Source organism: Motacilla alba, chromosome 5 (genome assembly GCF_015832195.1).
Source record: "Motacilla alba alba isolate MOTALB_02 chromosome 5, Motacilla_alba_V1.0_pri, whole genome shotgun sequence".
In the NCBI taxonomy this organism is placed as follows: domain Eukaryota; kingdom Metazoa; phylum Chordata; class Aves; order Passeriformes; family Motacillidae; genus Motacilla; species Motacilla alba.
This window is the reverse complement of record NC_052020.1, coordinates 2,113,885-2,135,750: the sequence shown is the minus strand read 5'-3', so window position 1 is coordinate 2,135,750 and position 21,866 is coordinate 2,113,885. Positions and strand designations below refer to the sequence as shown.

At 39.2% G+C, this 21,866-nt stretch overlaps 1 protein-coding gene across 3 annotated transcripts in view; it reads left to right on the top strand.

Annotated features, from left to right (window-relative positions):
• The window catches only part of NELL1 (neural EGFL like 1), a 286,471-nt gene that overhangs the window by 195,437 nt on the left and 69,168 nt on the right, over positions 1 to 21,866 (top strand). For all 3 annotated transcript variants that reach the window (XM_038139924.1, XM_038139923.1, XM_038139922.1), the window contains exon 15: positions 19,550 to 19,645. In XM_038139924.1, coding sequence (XP_037995852.1) covers positions 19,550 to 19,645 — 96 coding nt within the window. The remainder of the gene's footprint in view (positions 1 to 19,549; positions 19,646 to 21,866) is intronic.

The window sequence follows — 21,866 nt, the reverse complement described above, 5'->3', positions numbered from 1 at the left end:
CTTCTGCTGACAGTATGGCTGACTTTTTTGGGCAGCAGCCGCGTCCTGGAAGAAAGGAAAATTTTCCTTAAATGAGACCCCCTATTAGAAAGCCTTAACTGTTGAAGTAAGGTCAGAGTGGAAGAAGTAGAAGAGGTTGTGAGCAGACTGGTTAGAACTAGCTGAACTGTGATCTGTGACTCATTCCCTACTTTTAAAAATTTATGGCAGCATACCAGCCTACATCCATACCACTTGGCTTTAGTCTCACTGAGCATTTTGTTCAGTTTCACTAAAGTTCATCTTGCTGTAAGAGTTGGGAGGTTTTGTTTGTTTCAGTGTGTTAGGGACTAAGATTTTGCTGCTGTTTATTCCTCAGTTTAGTTCTTCTGAGGTGTATGTCTTTTCATGCTAAGACAATCCCTGTGCAGTCAAAGGTATAAAGGTATGTTCTGTGCCCTCTTCTTCATGTGACTTTATGTGCAAGGTGGCCCCTGATTAGTGGCAGGTGTGTGGGATGTGCAGGCAGGGCTGGTCTAGGTGTGACTTTAGAAGTCCTTAACAAGCAGAATTTTGTACAAGACTTGTTTTCTTACTTGTAATAATTCTTGTCTAATGGCTCAAGATCCACCCCCCCCCCCCCCCCCCCCCCACCCCGAAATTCATCTAGGAGAGAATGAGCTGGACTGTAGATTTCTGTAGATAATATTTAGCCTTTCTCCTTTCAACTAAAACATTTTGGTGTTTGTGTCTCAATTCTGACTTATATTAGACATTAAATGTCTGTTGAGGATGCATGTACTTGTCAAAGCTGCAGCAGACTTCAGGGAAAAGCTGTGATGAATATTGGAAATATATGATGTTAGCTTTATTGCAGCGCTGTACCACTCAAATTGCCACCCCTTACATCTGTGGCCATCGTTAAATGTACAAAAGGCCAAGCTGTAACTAAACAGTACTGTAACTGTGTTGGGGATATGCCAGTGCCATAAATGGGGAAGACAACAGCATGTAATAGCCTTCTGGAGTTAAAAGCATTATGCCTTAGACTGATCTGCCAATTCAGATGCTTATTTGGGAGAGCAGTCATTGGAGTTTCAGTCCTTTGAGCTGATGCACTTTATTTTCACCAGACCGCCAGAACGTTCTTTTTCAATTGCTTGAAGTGCCTTTGCACTGATGGTTCATGGAGTTCATATACACGTGACATGAACATTTTGCTACAAAATATCTTAAAGAGCTGTAATGATTGGAGTCAATGATCAAATTGTGTTAGAAGTAGCAAGACAGTATCTTTACTCTTAATTTTACACAAGTTCCTTTCACAATCTGTACAGTTAAGAATTATAACTCTTAAACTGAATTGGGACCATGGGTTTGTATTTGTTAAGGTTACCTTTTAGTTATCAGAATCTGTTTTCAGACTCTTCTGTGCATCATATGTGTAATGACACAGTGACTTTGGTGCCTTTTCCAATGGTAATAGCTTTTTCTTTTAATTTCTGTACAGTTTTAGGTATTGAAAGCTAGTACTTCCCTTTATGGGATTCTTCTGTCTTTTGAAGTCAGCAGGCACTTCTCTTTTGATTTTTAAAATTTAAATATTAAAAGATGTGGCCAGAATTCCTGTGCAGCCAACAGTATTCCCTTTTTCGGGTGATTGGGTGTCAATGAGATTTACATCTAGGGGTGCTGTCATTTTTCTGGGTGTTTTTTCACTTTCTCTCTTCTTCCACACTTCCACACATCCCAAGTGTTTTATTTCATTTACTTTCTTCTTTCTCTGCTCCTTTTTACTTTCATTTGTGTTTTTTTTTTTCCTGGAACTTCTGGGAGAGAAAGATAAAATGCATCTGTCCCTTCTCTCATATGGCATTTGAGCAAAGCTCCAAGTTTCCTGCTGGTGATTGTCCCTCCTCTTGAAGCCCAGCTGGCATTATTTCACTCTGGCACTCTTCAGAAATAGATCAAGAGATGTTATTCAGAGGCCCCTTGGCCCCTTGTCCTTTGGATCTGGGGTGCTGCATCCTCTCTCATCTCATTTAGTGAGTGCTTACCAAGCAGTGCTTTCTTCAACCCCATCTGTTTCCACACCTTCCAGTGATGAGGGACCCTTTTCAGCAACAGAGAAGAAAAGGTGGAATCAGTGCCTTGCTGCCAGCCAAGCATGCCAAAATCAATTTATATAGAGAATCCTTCTAATGAGGATTGATTCTTTGTGTTCGTTTAGATGTGTTCTTGCTTTTGTGTGCCATAACTCCCTATCTGCAAGATAAGCTAGCAGATTTTGTATTTCAGATAAAGACTTGGATTGAATTTGCAGCTCACATGCTCTCATAGTATCATTACTTAGCTGCAGTTATGGTTTTAATATGAATTGGCAGCAGCTTTTACAGACAGGATGAATTTCATAGAAACCTAACGTAAAATGCACAGAATGAGAAAAATGCCTCTCTGGAAAGGCTCCTGCTGATCTGATAACAGTCTACAGGAAGACATCTATTTAAAGGGAAGTAAAGAAATATCAGAAATAGCCTTAGGTTGTTACAATCTTATTTTCAGCTTTATTAAACTATTTTCAACTTTATTAATGCTGTGTTTAATTTTGCCAGCATTTCCAACCCCCTTAATTTAGTTTGCACTGCATTTGGATCAATTAGGACACTTGATGATGCACTATTTGCCTCTGCCTATTCAAAACAAGTGAAACAACAGGATGGATTTTCAGTGTACTAAAGAAACTGGAGTTCCTCCAAAGACTCTGATTACTCCAAATGGCAAATCTCAGAGGCTGGCCAAGTGGAAACAAAAATTGTATGTTGAGTAGCTGTCCTGTGGACTTATCTTCTCACCCTGGAGACTTTTCAAACTGTTTCTTCTACTAGCATCTTGGCCTCAGGATTACTCCACCCTCCACATGGATATTCTCATGAAGATTGTTACCCACAAGTTAATAGTAATAGAGGTGGAGACTCTCTTCAGGAAAAAAACCAAAAAACCCCCACCAAAAACCCTCTTCAATACTGCAAAGAATTAGAGAGACTTCCTGGTGTGATGGCAGTGCTGTTAGAAACCAGCTGAGATCACAGTCAGCTTTCCATGCATCACTATGCATCTTTACGTTTTTTTCTTGGAGACTCAGACACCCAGGGGTAAGGACAATAGAGAAGGCAACCTCTCTGATCGTGACCTGCATGATCTTACTCAGCACACGGTCAAGGTGCTCATATGTTAAATTTATGCTTCATTGGCTCTCTGGACCCTGGTGTATAGCCTGTTTTTTTGTTGTTACTGGTGGGGTTGGGTTTGGCTTTTTTTAGGGAAGTATTTGATATAATAAGTAAATGTAAAACATGAACTTTATTGCAACACTCTTCTAATACTGGTATAAAACTGGTATATTTAGTATTGTTTTAGGTCACATTATCAACTGTTCCTGCCCTCTGCTCAAACATACTGGCAGCACCAAATTGTAGTTATCAATGTAAAGCAATGCTTGCTACAGACTTATTTGGCACATACATGTTACTGAAGCACCAAGGTTCCATATATGACTTTTATATGCTAGAGAATAGATTAAGAGGTTTCACCTTGGAGAAACTACCTCTATTTATCTTTGTGTTAAAATTATTTGGGGGGCTGTTATGTTTTGTTATTTCCCTGTGAGGTTTTGCTTTTTCATGAGTGAACAGAATCATTCTCCCTCAATGTTTTGACTGTTTATTGTTCCCAGGGGATACCTTGTTTATTTGTCTTGCTCCTGGTCTGTCACAACATTTTTTGTTTGACTCAGATTTCTTACAAGTTTGCAAATGGCAAATCTTGTTACCTCATTTGGTTCACCAAACTTGGTACACAGCTCCCAGAAACATTCCCATTTCACTGAAGTACCTCCTCAGTGGCACAATAGAGGTAGAACTAAGTCACTGGTATTGTGATGCTGGATTTGTTGATTTATTCAACAATAACACAATAGCAAACAGGTGAATTACCTAGGCTGAATTCCCTTGAGTATTTAACTGATATAGAAGTATCTTATTCCTTTATGTGTCCTTTGGAAACAATAAAAATCAATTCTTTCTTAAGTATCTTCATTCAGCTTCTTAATGTAATGTATATTTAAATACCCTGGTCAATTGAGTAAATACTGGTCAATTGAGTAAATGGGGTTGTGGACCCTGAGAAAGTAGAGCTTTTTCATGGCAATAGCAAGATCCCAGTATTACTTGTATCTGACACTCCACTGTAAAAAATGCACTGTCTTTATCTTGCCCTATAGCTTTTGATGTTCTGCCAGCCCCCTGGAGCTTGAGAATTACTGTGCTGGCTAATGTGCCATATAGACCACAATTTAAAAGGTTTATTTTAGATGGATGTGATAGTCTGTGGCAGTACACTACAGGCAGGGCAGTCTGAGGAGTCTTTCCCTGTTGCTGACTCTTTGGTGGTTAAATAGATGACTTTAGACTCTGGATTACCTTTCAGAAGTACAAGCCTGTCAGGCTGTGCACTCCTGTGCAGCAGATTTCTCTCTGTACAGGTTTGGTGCTGCCGCCCATTACTTTCTTCAAGCCCATTTAGTGGCTGTGGAATTATCTGATTTCTGGTCTGATAATAAAATGTCAGTTCCTGAAATGTCAACATGTCAGCTGCAGTGCACAAGAGTGATAATAATTTTAAGTAGAAGCTTGCTTTTTGTCTGGTCTATATTTTTATTTCAAGTTTTCTGTTCATACAGCAACAGAAAATATTATTCCAGTGCTATCCAGCAGCAGTAGTTTTGTTTGCTATTAATGACAGATTATGTACACTGTAAGAGATTTATTTTCTTTTTGCTATGTACTGTTATTCATAGTGTAGAACACACTGGGTAATTTCACTGGGAGATTTTTTTGGAAAAAAAGAAGAAAACAGCAACAATATAACAGTAGTGTGCATAAAGTTTCACAGAGCTGTTCAGAGAGAACATTTTTTCCCTCAATTTGACTTGTTTTTTCAGTGTACATTAGAAATGACCACTTGCTCAGCGAAAGCATATACTTTTTTTTTAGTCAAATCATACTTAAAAAGTGTCTAAACAGAAATTACTTTTGTACATAGCCACTTGTGTGAGAACACTTAAAGTTTAAGATCTCAGGAGTGATTTTTTTTTTCCCCACTGGAATAGAGAGGAAGATATTTGAAAAGTTCCTTTAGTCTGCTGGAATTTTTAGGAGTGAAACAATTCAGTAATGAAGTACTTGTGGTGCTTTGCTTTTATTTCCTACCTGGTTTAATTAGACATATTTTCAACTTCACATTATGTAATTGGAAACTATCACAGAATGGACAAGATTGAAAGGGACCACAGTGGGTTATCTGTTCCAACTTCCCTACTCAAGCAGGGTCATCCCAGAGCACATGGCCCAGGATTACAGCCAGGCAGTGCTTGAATATCTCCACTGAGGGAGACTCCACACCCTCTCTGGGCAACCTGTTCCAATATACAATCTCCAATATACAATGCACAGTTAAGTTCTTCCTCATATTCAGGTGGAACTTCCCGTGCACCTGTTTCTGCCCATTGCCTCTCCTCTCATTGCCTGGCACCACTGAGCAGATGGAGCCTGGTCCATCTTCTGACACCTCCCTGCACATACTGGCAGACATTGACAGGTTCCCCTCTCAGTCTCATATCTCTTCTGGAGGCTGAACAGGCCCAGCTCCCTCAGCCTTTCCTCCTAAGGGAGATGCTCCATCCCTTCATCATCTCTATTACTCCCCGCGGGAACCACTCCAGGAGCTGTGTGTCTCTCCTGTGCTGAGGAGCCCAGAACAGGACACAGCACTGCAGATGTGCCTCCCCAGGGCTGCTCACCAGGGCTGAGCAGAGGGGCAGGATCGCCAACCTCGACCTGCTGGTGTCGTGGTTTGAGAGGAAGTGAGTTTTTGGGAGGTGGTGGTGGTCAAACCAATAGGTGCTCAGATGTGAATATTGGCACCTGGTTTGGCCACTGAGGATATGGATACGCCTCTGAGAACACAGGGGTTAAAAGCGAGGAACTCCCAGGAGAACACGCTCTCTTGGTTCCGGTGGATGGAGAGGTCAGACCTGCCCTGCCCAGCTGCGGGCTGGGCGGGGGAGGGGAAGCCACGAGGCCAGAGGGAGGTGGGCCGGAGCCTTGGGCAGAGACGGGAGGCGATGGCTTGGATAAGAGTGAGTTCCCCACAGAGATGGAAGGGTGGAAGAACTCCGAGAGGCATCGGGCAGCCCCCCTTTCCCAGGAGGGAGAGATAGAGAGAGAGAGAGGTGCCAGTGCTACCTTGAAATTTGATAGTACTGGCCTGGCTGAGAAGGAGAAGGGAGGGCAGTGGGAAGAGTGCCCGGCGGAGCCAGCGTGGGAGTTCTGGATGAGTAGAGACTGTGATTTTAACCCTTCTGTGGGATGATGGAAACCTTGCAAATGCTGATCCTCCGGGAGTTGAAGGAGGAGAGAGACGGAAATAAAGTAAGAGGAAATACACAAGTGTGATGAAAGCTGTGAAGGTTGAAGAACGACTGAGAGAAGTTGAGGAAAATCCTGGGTGGAGGAGATGATGGAGTGGCTTTTGGCTGGACTTTTCTTGTATGGCCATGGACAGAACCTTTCCTGTAATACAGAGACTGCATTTTAGGGGGAGGCGGTGGCTTGGTGCCAAAGGAGTGATGTGAGCGGAGACGACAGGTGATGAGGTGATGGTGAGACCCCTCGGCCCCAGGGGGTGAAATACTGGGGGGGACTAGTGTCCCAAAAAGGTGAGAGACTGTAGTTTTCTCCTGGAACTGGGCGAAGCATCCTTGAAAAGGGAAACCCTAAAAGCAGCTCTGGTCCATGTGCAGTGGTGAGAGCACTGGACATGGAAGGAAGAAGTCACGAAGGTGGTTGCTGAGTGACGGGGAAACACAACTGGATTCACCTGTGTTTCCAGGGGAAGCCCGTGGCACAAGAGGGACTCTTCTCTCCTTGATGAAATGAGGGGTGATTGTTGGAAGGGTGGAGATGGACTGAGTTGATTATTTGAAGGGTGATGGACTGGTAAAAATCTAAGGTTTTGTTTTATGATGTGGGGAATTGAGTGGGGGGAGGAGAAACATTTTGAAAGGTTTCCATTTTGCTCTGTGTGTTAATTTTATTGTAGTTCTAAGATAATAAAGTTTTTTTTCCCTTTATTCACAAGTGGAGGCCTGCTTTGCTCTGTCTCTGATCGCATCTCACAGCAGACACCGGGGAGGGTGTGTTTTCATGGGGGCACTGGCATTGGGCCAGCGCCAAACCGTGACAGCTGGCAATGCTCTCCCTAAAGCACCCCAAGATCCCCTTGGCCACAGGGCACTGCTGGCTCTTGGACAGTTTGTTGTCCATTGGGATGCTCAGGTCCTTCCCACAGAGCTGCTTTCCAGCAGGTCAGATGAGTATCTTGGAAATAAATACTAATGTTTTCAAAATAAACAAAATTGTTGTATCTGATGTATGTATCTCCATACTACGCATATATATATAATTCTTGGCTTGAGTAGCATGCTTTGGTGTTAAACTAACTGTCATGCAGAATTATGCTGAGTGTATGCTGATTTCCAGTGAAGCACATGAAGACTAGCATGAGAGAATATACTACAGTGTATGTAGTATATGTATGTATGTAGTTATGTTTCTGATTATTTTATTGAACCATGACATGGCATTGATTTATTTCTTTTACCTCATGAGTGACATTCTCATATGAACAAGAGAATCAAAACAATGTGCCATTGCACTGCAAAGAACATTCTCAATTACCATAGTTTATACTTGATAGATAAAATAAACATGGCCTGAAGCAGTTTCCTTTCTAGTCCAGATCCTGGTTGCTCATGGTGCTGAAATATTTGAGATGCCTTTGCATCAACACTTTAATCTAATAATTTTAATTCGGTCTTCAGATATGTCCTCTGTAGCTGTCTGTTTATGCTTGAACCCAAGTATTTCAGAAGAGTTAGTTCTCACAGAAGTCAATCCTATGATTTGTGACTTATTTCAAAGAACATGCACTTTGTGGAGCTCATTTGCTTGTTCTTTTAAGAGGATACTTGCAGATTCAAGTAATATGTTTTTGGAAGATATTTTTAGAAGATTTAGTGGAATCACGCACAGATCCAGTAAGTAAGCTGCATCAGAGGGCACGACTTGGGCATTAAAATGGTTTGTTTTTTATAAAGTCAGGTGCTCATCATCTGCCATAGCTGCTGTTACCAGATTGCAGAAAGTTTCAGTATGAAGATATTAAGAACAGAAACATGCATATACAGATATTCATACCTCACTCTCCTTTCCCAAGGCCAGTCATAGCAGGCAACTGGAAAAAGCTAACAATCAAACAAATCTTACCTTATTTCATATCACAACTTACATAGGGAAGAATTTCCACAAATCAGGTCATATAACCATCCCTTTCTCTTCTTCCAGATCACTTCTTGGGCTTTATTGTTTGTAGGTTGCCTGCAGGATCTGTGCAGAGATACAACTGCTCTGTAGCTCTGGTGGGTCCTCACAGTCATTCTTCTCAGCTGTGAAACATATGCACTTGGTTTTCTCTGAATTAATTAAGGAATATTGCAATTATGTTTCTCCATCCTAAAATTTTTCAATGCAAAGCAAAATGTAATTTTTTTTTTGACAGTACACAATTAAATGGGATGTTTGACTATGATTTGGGAAAAGGGCTAACCTCTGACAAGCTAAAGGGTGAATTTCATTTTGTGGAAAATTTCTTGATATTGCACTTAAAAAAATACTTATTTATTTTAGTAATTTCTTATCTACAAACAGTCTTGTAATTCCTACGGACTTTAGAATGCATAGCTGGGACATTGTGTGCATAATCAAAAATTTATGTAAGAATATATATGGTATGCATGTGATCAAATCTCTTAAGAGCATTCAAAACTAAATTTGTTGTTATTCAGGGGAGCAGGGCGTTAGGACCAAGTAGAAGTGCGTGTCACAACAACAAAGATAAATGCCATAGCTTTGCTAGTTCCCTACGCAGCATTTATGGATATGAAGCAGTTTAGTCATGATATCAGGGAATGGATACAGCTGTTAAGAGAAATGCATTTTATGGACCATAAAATTAAATGCTGCATTACCAAGATATATAGGAAGTATTCTTATAGTCTGTTTTCACAAACTAAACATTGTAACGAGATACCCTAAGAAGGTAGAACTGGAAATCTGTTTTGAAATCATATTCCATTAGGAAAGCACACTGTACTTTATGGAAGGATTACAGCTGTCTTTTATGGTGCTTTATTTTTTCTACACTGAGACTGAACTGTGTACCGTTAGCAGACTAATGCATAAGAAAGGTATTTCAAATTTATGTTGAACTGTATCATCCTAATGATTTCAAAGTACTAAAAAAATCTAGGCTGCATCTGTCCCTTGGTGCTCCTGAAGTGCTGTTATCAGTTTGGGAGGCAAACAAACACTAGCAGGAGTGTTTTGCATGTGTTGGAAAAGAAAATCTTGGGCAGACACCCCAAGCTTTGAGTACTGTGCTTCTGGAAAGTTCTAGCACCTCTGAAAAAAATCACAGAATTGTTGAAGTTGGAAAAGACTCACAAGATCCTTGAGTCCAAGTGTTAACCCAGCACCGACCGTCCCATCACTAAGTGCCACATCCACTTGTCCTTTCAGTACCTCCAGGGATGATGACTGCACCACTGCCCTGGGCAGCCAGTTGCAATGCTTGACAACCCTTTTAGTGAAGAAATTTTCCCTAGTATATCCAGTCGAAAGGCATGCTTGAGCTAGCTAGGGATTTCTCATAACTTCAGTTTTTTGAAGTACAAGACATTGTGCTGGAGCCTATATGGCAAAATAGAGAGTGCATTGATGCAGAATCACTGAAGTCAGATTGGTGACCAAGGTGTCACTGCTCTGTAAAAAGCAACCAAGGATCTGCATATCATTTTCTGTGCTGGTTTGCTGTTCCCTGACATGTTACTACTCAGTTCTCAACAGAAAAATACAAATGGAGACAGGGAATAGGTGGCAAAATCAGGTCAAAGTTATGCATGTTTTCTAGATATCAGCTGAAATATTTGCATGATCACATGTGCATGCAAAGACACAAGTCAGCAGTATGGTCTTACAAGCAGTGACAGTGATGCACTCCTTGGAGTCTTGTAGCTCCAAGAATTTAGAGGGTAAATTCTTAGACTCTCTGTAAATTGGTATAGATTACTAATTGACACTAGCAGAGAGGGTGGCCCCTTGGGTTTCTTAAATGCTCTTGGCTGATTCAAAGATTATACACACAAAGATTATATTTGCTTTTCTGCTCTTACTTGTTAAATGCATTCTTTATTAAATTATATTTCTGTAGTTAACTCTGTTCTGTAGACGTGCCTGGCAGGTTCAGGCTCTTAATGCATCTTCCTCACGGGGGGGTCATAAGGTTTAATTGTTCATAAACTATAAAGGCTTGAGATGAAAGGATTTATTTAAAAGCGACATATTATGGTGATTATAAAGCCAATGGTGATGTGTATAACACCTGCTGTCACACTAGCTTGAGCAAAAGCAATCTCTACTTTTAACTGAAATTTCTCTGGAACAGTGAGAACAATATCACTTTTCAGGGCTTCTTTTTTTGCTATTGAAAAAATCTGGTGTCTCTTTGAGAAGGCAAAATATCAAAGTTTGGTCTCCCTTCTAATGGATAAAACCAATTTTATAAGATTATATCAGGTGAATCCTGATATTCAGATGAACATGTCCTTTGCCACTGGGAAAATTAAAATAATTGCTAAAAGTATACTTTTGTATGTTTTGAGAAGAATCTGCTATTCTGGTAATATTCTAGCTACTGAAAATGTTTCTCTTTTAAAGTGCAGATAGGAACTGAGATTAATTGTCTCTATTTAATGGTTATTTGCATTCTCTTTTTGATCCATCAATTGCAAAAGTCAGAAGAGGTGTAGGAGTGCAGCAGTTATTGAGACCTGTATGCGAGAATTCATTATTTAGTGTGATATGTTTTAGCACTGTGTTTGAATCTCTCTTCTTCCACCTCTCCAACCCCTCCTCTTTGTTTTCTCTGTTACTCTTTCTTTCCCTTATACAAACTTGATTTGAACTGAGATGGAATGCCCTGGGGCATTGCTTATGGGATCCAGGGCTTTTCATCTCTTGATTGCCTTCTTGGCAGCACCTTTAGTGAATTCAGACCTCTATCTGTTAGAGACTGCAAGGTAAGGTAGATTCTGTAAATTGAGATTAACCATTAATTCTGTTCCTTAATGGGGAAATGTCTGTATCTAACATGGCATCTCTCCTGATAAGGAGTGAGGGCTGGAGGGTATTGTGGGGGAGCTCTGAAAGTTTCACCTACTGTAGTCCTTCCTGTCGTGTAAGCAGAGGACTCTGATCTCTGGGACTGACAATTCCTGTCCTTCTGGTGTTGGTCAATACAATGGGATCCAGTTTTGAAAAATGAATTTTTTTTTGAGTGAAGCATCTTGGCAGAATGAGTGAGATTTGAAAGGTGATTAAAAAGGCCTTTTAGGAAATGTTTTCAGAGACACTGCTGTAGCTGTTACTGTCAGCATAAGTATGATACAAAGACAATGAGAGAGAACACCTGAATTTTACTGTGCTTGTTTAACAATAAACACCTCAAGATCCCTTAATGTCTTTATAAATTATTTGTAAATTACTTGTCTTTACACATGCCTCATCCAGACCTGAAAGTCCCATTGCCCTTTTATTTTCCATTTTCATCTAATTCCTCCCAGTAATGTCACCTTCAGATAGTTAAATGTTATCAATAATTCCTTGGTTTGCTATTGCATATTTTGTGCAGCTGTCAAAACAAGGGATTTATTTTTTCAGATTCAATTATGTTTGCAATAAGGTACAAGCAACCTTAAAAAATATTGCTGAATTTGAGACTTTAGAGGCTATGATTGCACACAGTCAACATCCTCACTTCCAGCCGTGACTGAAAATGCTTTCTTTAAGTTTCTCTACAATTTCAAAAGATAGCATTTCTCATATAGAGAATTACCTCAATTCAATGTTTTATTAACATTGTAGGCATTTTTGTTATAGCTTATTGAACATGCCAGTGTTTTTCATAACACACAGTTATTTGAGGGTGCTTGGATAGATTTTTATTTAGCAATATAGAGTAAATCTCTCCAACTGAGACGGAATGTTTCTCACTGGTAACCAGGCTTGTGTTTTATTGGCGAGGATGCTTGTCAGTGCTGCAGGGGAAGGCAAGGAGAGGGAATTAAAAATGTATACCTGTTACATTAGGGGTAATCCAGCTGTTCTTCTGCTGAATGTGTCTACAGAGCGTGCTTGTATGGATTGGAACACTGGGATGAGAGATCTGGAATATGTATGTTGCTGGAAAATTATTTTAACATTGTATGAATATTCCATATACTGAACTATGGCCAAGCAGAGCTCAGATTGCATGTGCTGTTATTGAATTCAGTTTTTTTTTCAGTGAGTTCAATGAAATTTGAGGTAAGGTCTTTACAAAGTTGTGGTAATAGATCAAGCAAGAGAGAATACTTCAGTTGTGCTTCTGGAACATGCTTCTTTATCCTTAACTTAGGATCGTTTAAGCATTACTGATTTCTAAAGAAACTGTTATGTTTGTAAATATGAATTATTCTACACCTATTTGTTAAAACAAACAGCAAGTATAATAAGCACATTTATGTGATGCAAAGAAAAACTGCAGTAGTACCATGTGTCATGTCATTTCTCGAAGTAAATTTCAGTTTGACTTTGCAGTTTAAACTGTTGACTTGAATTTTGAAAGATGATGTTGGGTTGGTTTGTGGAAGAAGTATTCTGCCCTATTTTGTCATGCTTATTATTAGGTTACTAGAGAGACAGCTGCAGTTGGCTTAAAATGGTGCACTAAAAATACTGAAGAGTCTAGCCTTGAGGAAGCAGAGCAGTAAAATGGCAACAATAATATTCATTTAGCACAGTTATCTGGGGATGTGAGAGATGCTTTCAAAAGCATAATATATCACAGGACAATTTTTTATTATATTGCTTTTGTCCCTTACTGCTTCTATTGATCTTTTTCAAATAAATTTTTCAAAATTGTCACATATCTGTCTTCAGAGCCATAAATAAGGTTGACATTAATAAGGGTTTCATATATGCCATTTTACCCAGAGAGCAGAAGGGACAGATTCTGTCTATTCAATATGCCTTCTGAATTAATTTAATACATATAAATTGTTTGTTCATTAGAAAAGATTTTAGGTGAAAATGTATTAATCAGGGTGGGTAACATGCACATTCAAAAGTAAGCTCCATTAATGGGGTAGTACAAAGGAAATTATTAGTATTTATCAGTGTGATTCATTGTACTAATTTTCAGGAGTTTAGGTTTCATTTTTCAAAATAATTCAGCATTTCCAGCTTAAGAGCACTTGAGCCCACACTGAAAGCATCCAGATGAATGACCTGCTGCTTGCCTACAAATGGCCACAGCTTGATTACATATCAGTCAAGCAAAACACCAAGGAACAAGAGAATTTAGCATCCTACCACAGTAAAAAAAGGGCTCAGAGTTTAGAGCCTTCAGAGAGATTTGCTCAGCCTTCCAAATTCACCTCAATCTTAATTGTGCAAGTGCTGTGTGACAGAGCACTGGGAACTTGATTCACTGCTTTATCAGCTGAAATAGCCTACTGACAAACTCTAAAATACTGGTTCACCACTTCAATAAATATTATGTAGCGTGCAATGTATACATAGACACACAAACTAACACACTGTATGTATGTATGCTTATTATATTTGACATTTTTTTTTCCTGAAGTATTTTTTGTTCTTCATCATCCTGCTAGGGAATTTTCTATTTTGCCCTGTTTTCTGTCTTTCACTGTGTGTTGCCTGCCAAATTTGAAGGAATTCCTTCATGCTTTTCTGAGTACTTTGAAAACCCCTCATCTCCTAACTTAAATTCTGAATTCATTGATCTTTACTCAAATTTAGCTCTCATACGCTTACACATTTTGTACTGCCAGGATTTGGAATTTTGACTACACTAGGCAGCAATTATGCTAATTACATTTGCAAAGTATCTTTTGTATGTGAAATTTCTAGAAAAATAATTCAGGAATAATAGCTTTATGATCAGCTGATAGAAAATCTGAAATTTATAGGCTCTTCCCAAACTGAATAACCCTCCTACATACTGCACATAAAATCTGAAGCATAAATTGGGTTGCAAGCCCCTCACAAAAGTGAGAGCTGCCCAGCTGAGAGTTTGTCTTCCTCTCTCAGATGTGTTTGCATCCTGACTGCCAGACTGACCCACACTCCCTTTCATGCTTCAATATTGTATTTGCAGGGTGCCGTGGCAGGAACGAATGATGAATCTGACTCCATGTTTTTAGAATGGTAATTTATTATTTTATAATACTATATCATACTAAAGAATGCTATACTAAACTATACTAAAGAATACAGAAAGGATATTTACAGAAGGCTAAAAAGATAATAATCAAAAACTCGTGACTCTCTCTGACACAGCTTGGCCCTGATTGGCCAATAAGTCAAAATAATTCACAGCAGAAACCAATGAAACAATCACCTATTGGTAAATAATCTCCAAACACATTCCAAAGAGCAAAACACAGGAGAAGCAAATCAGATAATTATTGTTTTCATTTTTCCCTAAGGCCTCTCATCTTCCCAGAAGAAAAATCCTGGGCAAAGGTGTTTTTCCACAAATTATGAATGCCACACTTCAACATGTTGGAAGAAAATTTTCCAGGACTGTTCTTTTGGCCAAAGTTCATTCCTGCCAGATTTGTCCTTCTCTGCCTCCAGCCAGCTGTAAAAGGTCTCCAGTGGCATTTGACAGACTGTGTGTGAAATAAGTCGGACCCTGTGTCCAATGGATGTAGTTCACTGAACCAAAAAGAGTTTTGTACTTTTATAGATGATAGTGTCACACTTGAGTACAGAGAAAAAGAGCAGAGCCCCTACTGCTCCCTTATTTTAGCTGTGTGCTTTCTCTTCACTTTCCCAGCTGTCCTCTAAGCCCACCTGAGCAACTGGTATCATGTGATTATTCTGGTATTCGGCTTACATAGCTGGATTGTTCCCAACTGCACCCCTGTGTGTACTTGTCTGAGTAAATCCAATCAGCTAATGAAATTCTGGTCCTTCCATCAACTGATTATCAAACTCCTTGTACAGCTACACTAGCCTGTCTCTCTTCCAACAGTGCATATTTTTGTTTACCCGGGCAGTCTGTGCCTGACCCCTTCCTTGCCTTTCCTGAATGTCCATTTTTTAACTTTACAGGCATTTAGTATATCAAAAAATAATATTTATTTTGGAAGGTGGCCTTTGTATCTCTTTGGAGTCAAGTAACATTCCTTTACATTTGTTGGGTAATTATTTGGCTTTATTTATTTATTTTCTTTTGCAAAAACAATTTGATATGCTCAAGTATAAATGTTTTGTAGTATCTACTGGATTACACTTAAAAGTGAGAGGTATTTGCTTGACTTGAGGGTTCTGTGCTGCAGTATCTGCTTTCCTGTGGTAGCCCAGTGAGGCAGTGTACCATGCTGCCGTACAAAAATCAGAATAGTGCAGCTTGTGCATGTCTGAAGATGTCCATCAGAAATAAAATTCCTACTCTACAGAGAAATTATGTCTATTTAGGAAAGATCTTTATATAATAAAGGCTTTTATTTTGAAGGAAGAAATCTGTTTGCATTAGAGAGATCTGCTGACTTTGGCAGAAGCCTCCTGAAATCAACCAATTGTTTCTATTACATACACAGTACTGAATAAGCCTCTAAACAATAGAAGTTTACTTGTGTAGACTTCACCCTAATGGCATCTTCACTTAATTTTCCTGATAAAACCTTTATGGTAAATTCAGTAACCCCTCTTCTTTTTATCAAGGCTGCCAGCCTGCAAATGATTTCAGAGACAGGATCTACTTATGGGAATACATTAGCAATATTTGATCCAACCATGATTTGTCTTTCTTGTATTAACTTTGAGTAGGATGGAGTCTGCAATCAACATTTAGAACTGCTGGTTCTGTGGTACTGGTAATTCCACTCTCCCCCCCCCCCCCGATCAACTTCTGATTTTGAGGGGTCCAAACCACAGTGGAAATCTGTATCACAAGGCCCCAATGACATATAAGAAAGCATAAGCCCCAAAGCAAGTAGTTTCAGGAAAGCATGGCACTCCAGTTGGTTTCCTACGCAGTTGCTGAGCAGCTCCCCGTTGAGTTCTCTGGTCCATAAGGCAAAGGTATAGATGGGATGTAAGGATTTGACTTAATTTCTTCTGCTAATGCTGTAAAGGAAAAAAATCTCATTACTGGAAATGAATTAATTTTGAGAAAATGTGTTAAAAGGCTGCAGGCAGAGGCAGGACTATTAGAGAAAAGAGTTCAGATAAATGAAGTTTGGTAAAATTGCTAGCAACTGGAACTGTATATTGAAATGTAATTGAAACCTATTATTAGAGGTATTGAGCATTTTTATTATTCACAGTAGTGCTATCACTACTGCATATAATTCTGTGAGTTCTTTTTTAGCAGTTAAGGACAGTAGCCTTTAGTCTGATTTTTTAACTGTGTTATGAGATTGGGTTTGATGTTCTATTTCCTAAAAGCCTCTACAATGCAGGAATGAAATGGTTTGTACAAGAACCATGTGAGAAATAGCACGATAGTACTGGCACTCTTCGTTGGGGTTTTCTCCTCTTGCATAAAAATGTAAGGATGAGCCACATCCCATAAATCCAGCAAAGCCTGAGTGACAAAGACAAGCACAGTTAGTCTGTGCTGCAGAGGATCTTTCAGCATCTACAAAAATTGAAAAGGAGAGTTGTATTCTTTCCTCCTGCAGCTATTTCTCAGCTTCTTCCTCAACTTCATCCTCCAACATCTGTGTAACAAGCTGCTGCCTGGGTAGCTCCTGGGAAGTACAAAGTCTTTTCTCACGGCAGCCTGTAGTGCAGAAGTTCCTCAGGGTGTCCCTGAGCAAATATTTAGGTTTTGTTTTTTTTCCCTGTAAGTTGCTAAGATGGGAAATATAAAGGATAGTAACATTTGGAATTACTTGACAAGTAAGTGCTAGCACATTTGAATATGCATATAGGAGGTATAGTTGTAGGAAGGAATAGAAAGATAAGAGTTTTGGCCCATGAGAGGCACCCCAGACTTTCTCCCAGATGTGAATGGCACACCTGGCTGTGCCTGTGGATGTCAGTCTGGCTGCTGCACTGACATAACATACAAGTTCTAAGGGGAACCTTTTACATGGCCAGCCCTGTCTGCCCTAATCTTTCCCTGCCAGAAATCTTTTTAAGAGAACAGAAGACAATGCCACCTCACTCTGCTGACCTCCTAACAGGATTTACTGTAAGCAGCAGGTATTTCACAGTACTAAGTTGGGACTATCCATTACGGTGGCAAAGAAAGTGCATGAGTTCTCTCACTGAAGCATTCTTACCTACCTGTCCCTATCAGCACTAAGTGCACTCAGTGGACATGCATGATTTTTATAGACAATAAACATAATCTTTTTTCCCCTTTAAGTCTTTAATTTCCCCCTTGAATTCTTTCAAGAGTCCCATGTGGTTCTTTCCCAGTGTAATATGGGATATGTTAAGGATGAGCTATTCGCTTTTTTTGCCAATATATTTTTTTAGTTTTCCTTTATATCTGCTCTGCCACAAATTCTGCTTCTTTCGATGTTGTGCAGAAATGTATAACTACTTCACAAAAGTCTCTGTTTACTCACAATTTCAAACCAGAAAACATGCAGATGTAGAATTTAACTTGCACCTTCTGTGAGAATGTTGAGACTAGAGATGAGTGAACATGCTTTCAGTAGCTCTGGAATTTTTTGAGTCTCATCATGGTTTTTGTATACTTTGAGTTGTATTTCTTACCAGTACTTTCAGCTTTCTGCACAGTTATACTTTCTTACAAATATTTATATGCAAAAAAAAAACAACCCAAACTACTCTTACACCATATTTCTCTTCTTCTCATTCAGAAATTGGCTGGTTTCAAAATAGATATATTTTAGAAGATTCCTATATGGAGTGTGTGCACTGATGGGGAGGAAGTGTGACTGTGCTTTATCCACACCACTGCCTTGCTCCAGGGGCACTTATAATATTCTACTGTGATCTTGTCTAAAACACTTCAGCATTCTTCTCCTCCATAAAACAGTATGGCATGCTATGAATTATATATTTACAGTAATGCAGACGTGTCTATCAGTTCAGTCACGAGATACAATGATGTGGGTTTTTGCCTCTGAGTGGTTAACAATTGCAAAAGGTTCTTTTAATGCCTAGAAATCTGTTCACTTTATTTTTCTTTTTAGTGTAGTGGAAAATAAATTTTAAACATTTCTTCTGTTATCTAGCACTTTCAGCCTTTTCATAGCATTTGTACCATCTCTTTGCCAACACTCCATCTGTGATTTTGGCTTGCAGGAAACACTTTGCAAATCTGTTATTAGCTTAGATGCAGAGAGCTGCTGTTTAAATATTAATTGTAACTTCTCTCATAAGGGCAGTCAAATTCACTCAGTCACTTGTGAAGTTCAATGAATGTTGAGGGGGAGGGAGTGTGTCAGGGGTAGGGCCTGCTCTTAGCTGTAGCAAGGGTCCTACTCAGGTTACCAGTGCAAAGTAGAGAAGTGTCCTGATGTCCTCTCCTCTCCCTCTCCCTCTCCCTCTCCCCTCTCCCTCTCCCTCTCCCTCTCCCTCTCCCTCTCCCTCTCCCATCAATAAAAAGAGCAGTAATGTTAAACAGTGAGTAGACTTCTTGCACACTCAGTGGACTTTCTGCCAAACTGTCTGTGAGCAAGAGGAACATCACACAGTGCTGACAGGAAAAGATATGATCCATCAGCTGTTTGAAATCCCACCTATTTGGCACATACACTTCTGGAGAACTTCAGTATTGCTCTATCAATAATCACATCTCAGTAGAGACATTTATATTGGGGTTGAGCCCCTCTCATATTTTCAGTCATAATCCTTACCCTATTTAATTTCTTAATTCCACAAAACATACTTTAGCCCTTGCAGCAAAAATTTAAAAAGCAAAATATTATGTGTTTACAGACATTTCATTGAAGTATTTGATAGAAGTGAGGAGCACAGTATTTAACACCATCCAATCTCACTGTTTTCTGTGGATTAGCAGAGCATTATAATTGTCAAATGCATATTCAATATAATGGAAAGATGAGCAGCCCCATTAAAACCACATGATGTATTTTTTCCTCTCTTCTTTTTCCAGATGGTTACTAATCTTTTATTGGTGAGGTGGTTTGCCTACGGTGTAATCTGAGATTTTTCCTCTTGTCATTTTAGTGAGTTGCTTCTCTCTGTGTTTGCAGGTGGACCCAATTTTAATATGCTAAATTCTGTTAATTGTTTACAATGTAGATGTTTTTCTTATTATCCTTCAAATGTATGTTTTAAAAAATGAAGTATTACCCACATATTCTTTTATCTTGCAGCATTCTGTGAAGAAGGGTGCAGATATGGTGGAACTTGTGTAGCTCCTAACAAATGTCTCTGCCCTTCTGGATTCACTGGAAGTCATTGTGAGAAAGGTAAAGCTTTACTGAAAAACACCTTCTTTGGTGAGAAGTATGGTCTGTTGAAGAAGTAATTCCTTTCTATTATTTCATTCTGCTTGATGTTTTCTCTCTAGTGAAGATATGACTGTTTCATTTCTGCCTTTTCTGCACTGAAAGTTTGTCTTGTCTGAAACTTTCCATGTTGAATTTTATCACAGATGTATCTGCCTTTGCTTCCAGCATGCACTTTTAGTTAATTAGAAGGGACATCAAATGAAAAATGTTTGCTCCACTAGTTTCCTGTGGTGCAAGCTCAAGGTTTCCTTCTGCTTCTACTAAATTTGTTGTGCAAATTAGACCAGAATTCAGATGATTGCTTTTCACTTCAAGTTATTGAATTATTAGTATTTGATTTGTTTCTAAGTCACAGTTTTTTTTAGAATCACAGCCTATTCAAAGATATCTCACTATAGTCTAATCACTAGTCATGATTAGATTTTGCCTGTTCCCAGATTTTTCTTTTTCAAAATCTGCTTCTGACAGCCTCATAGTTCTACCTTTCAGTTTGTTTCACAAAGAGCTGGTTCCTTGTCTACCTTAAATGAGGAGAAAGGGATCTTATCAAACTCCATACAACACTCTTATTATTTTCTTTATTTAGCAGATTTGGGATTTTATTTTCATTTGTATTTATTGAGGTTATATATATTACTTAACTAACTCAATGTTGGGAGGTTTTTTGCACTGCATGTTTGTTACTGTTTACCCATGTATTTATTTTTGGATATGAAGTGGATTGTTACTGTAATATGGAGGAGATCATAATTGGTGATTTTTTTAAGGAAGAAATAAATGAAAACAGAGAAATAACTGTTACAGTTAAATTAGTGGAACCACTCGTAACCCAGAGATTGTGCAGTAATTTGTGTGTTTGTTAAAGTCACTTAAGCCCAGTTGTCAATAAATCTACTTCAAATAGTTTTTGAAAACTGCTAAATACTTCTGTAGATGTAGTCAATCAGTGTATACTAAAAGCCAATAGTTTCTAGTTGTCAGCATTGTTTATGATTATTTAGGAATGAACTCGGACATTAATATTTTCATCTCATCTAGAACAAGTCTGAGTACTTAATTATTTTTGCCTGTAGCCTTGTTTTAAAATAGGAAAAACCCTCCAAAGTCTCCTGCCATCCAGCAGTAAGTACTGGCAATATCAGGGGGAAGTAAAGCAAGGCACCTCAGAGCCCTGCCTGCCCTGGCACCCCTGCTGCTAATTCTGCCTCCTGGTAACCCTTGTGTAATTTGCTCATTCCTTCCTAAAACATCTGCTGCCCAGAGGTGTGAGTGCATTCAGAGGGATGCAGGATAGTGGAGATGTGTTCTGAGTATGTGACTCTGTGGTACTGCCAGCATTGCCCAAAGGTGCCCTGCCTACCCACGACTTCAGGCCAGATTTCAGCTCCTCTGCCTGTGATTCTTTCACCCAAGGATCTTGGAACATTTTTTTTTTTCTTAGAGCTGTAAAGGGACCTTCATATCTAGAGCACAGATTCTCTAAAATATTGAAGTGATGGTTTAAAATTGATAAATGGAGGACATAACCATTTTTGACTCCTATGTTTTTCATGGCTTTTATATTGTTTTGATCTACAATATGAGTTAGCACACCAACCAAAGGAAGCATGGCAGGTATGGTACTCTCATTATATCAAGCAATTTAGAGGTAGATGTCAGAAGGCGATAGCTTCTGTGAATAAAATCTATACAACCTGAACCAGAAGGCAGTTTATTTTTTTCTTTGAAGATGTATAGAGTTTACTAGTATGCTACAAATCAAGATAATGATGCTAACTTTGAGAAATCTGACATACAGGCTGGTTTGAGAATGAACAGGGCATTGTGTATGAGAATATGTCACATTTTAGTTGTGTTGGAGGGTTTAAAAACTTCAGCAGATACATCTTATGTCATATGCATATTTCAGTGGCTAAGTGCACATCAGATCTGTGAGAACAGCTTCAGCCTTCTGAAGGTGCATGTCCTGGCCAGACTAAATGCTCAGAGTAGAGAGGTGATGAACCACCTTTGAAGCAGCGTTCTTTTTGCTTCACTGATTGCCCCTAACAGATGTAGAGCTCTCAGGAACAGGAAGCAGTTCAATAAAGGCTTTCTTCATTGTCTCCCAAAGGACACTAAGTTGTGGGTGTACCAGTTGTCAGTTTCTCTGGGTCTGGATTGAAGGCACTTGGGACAG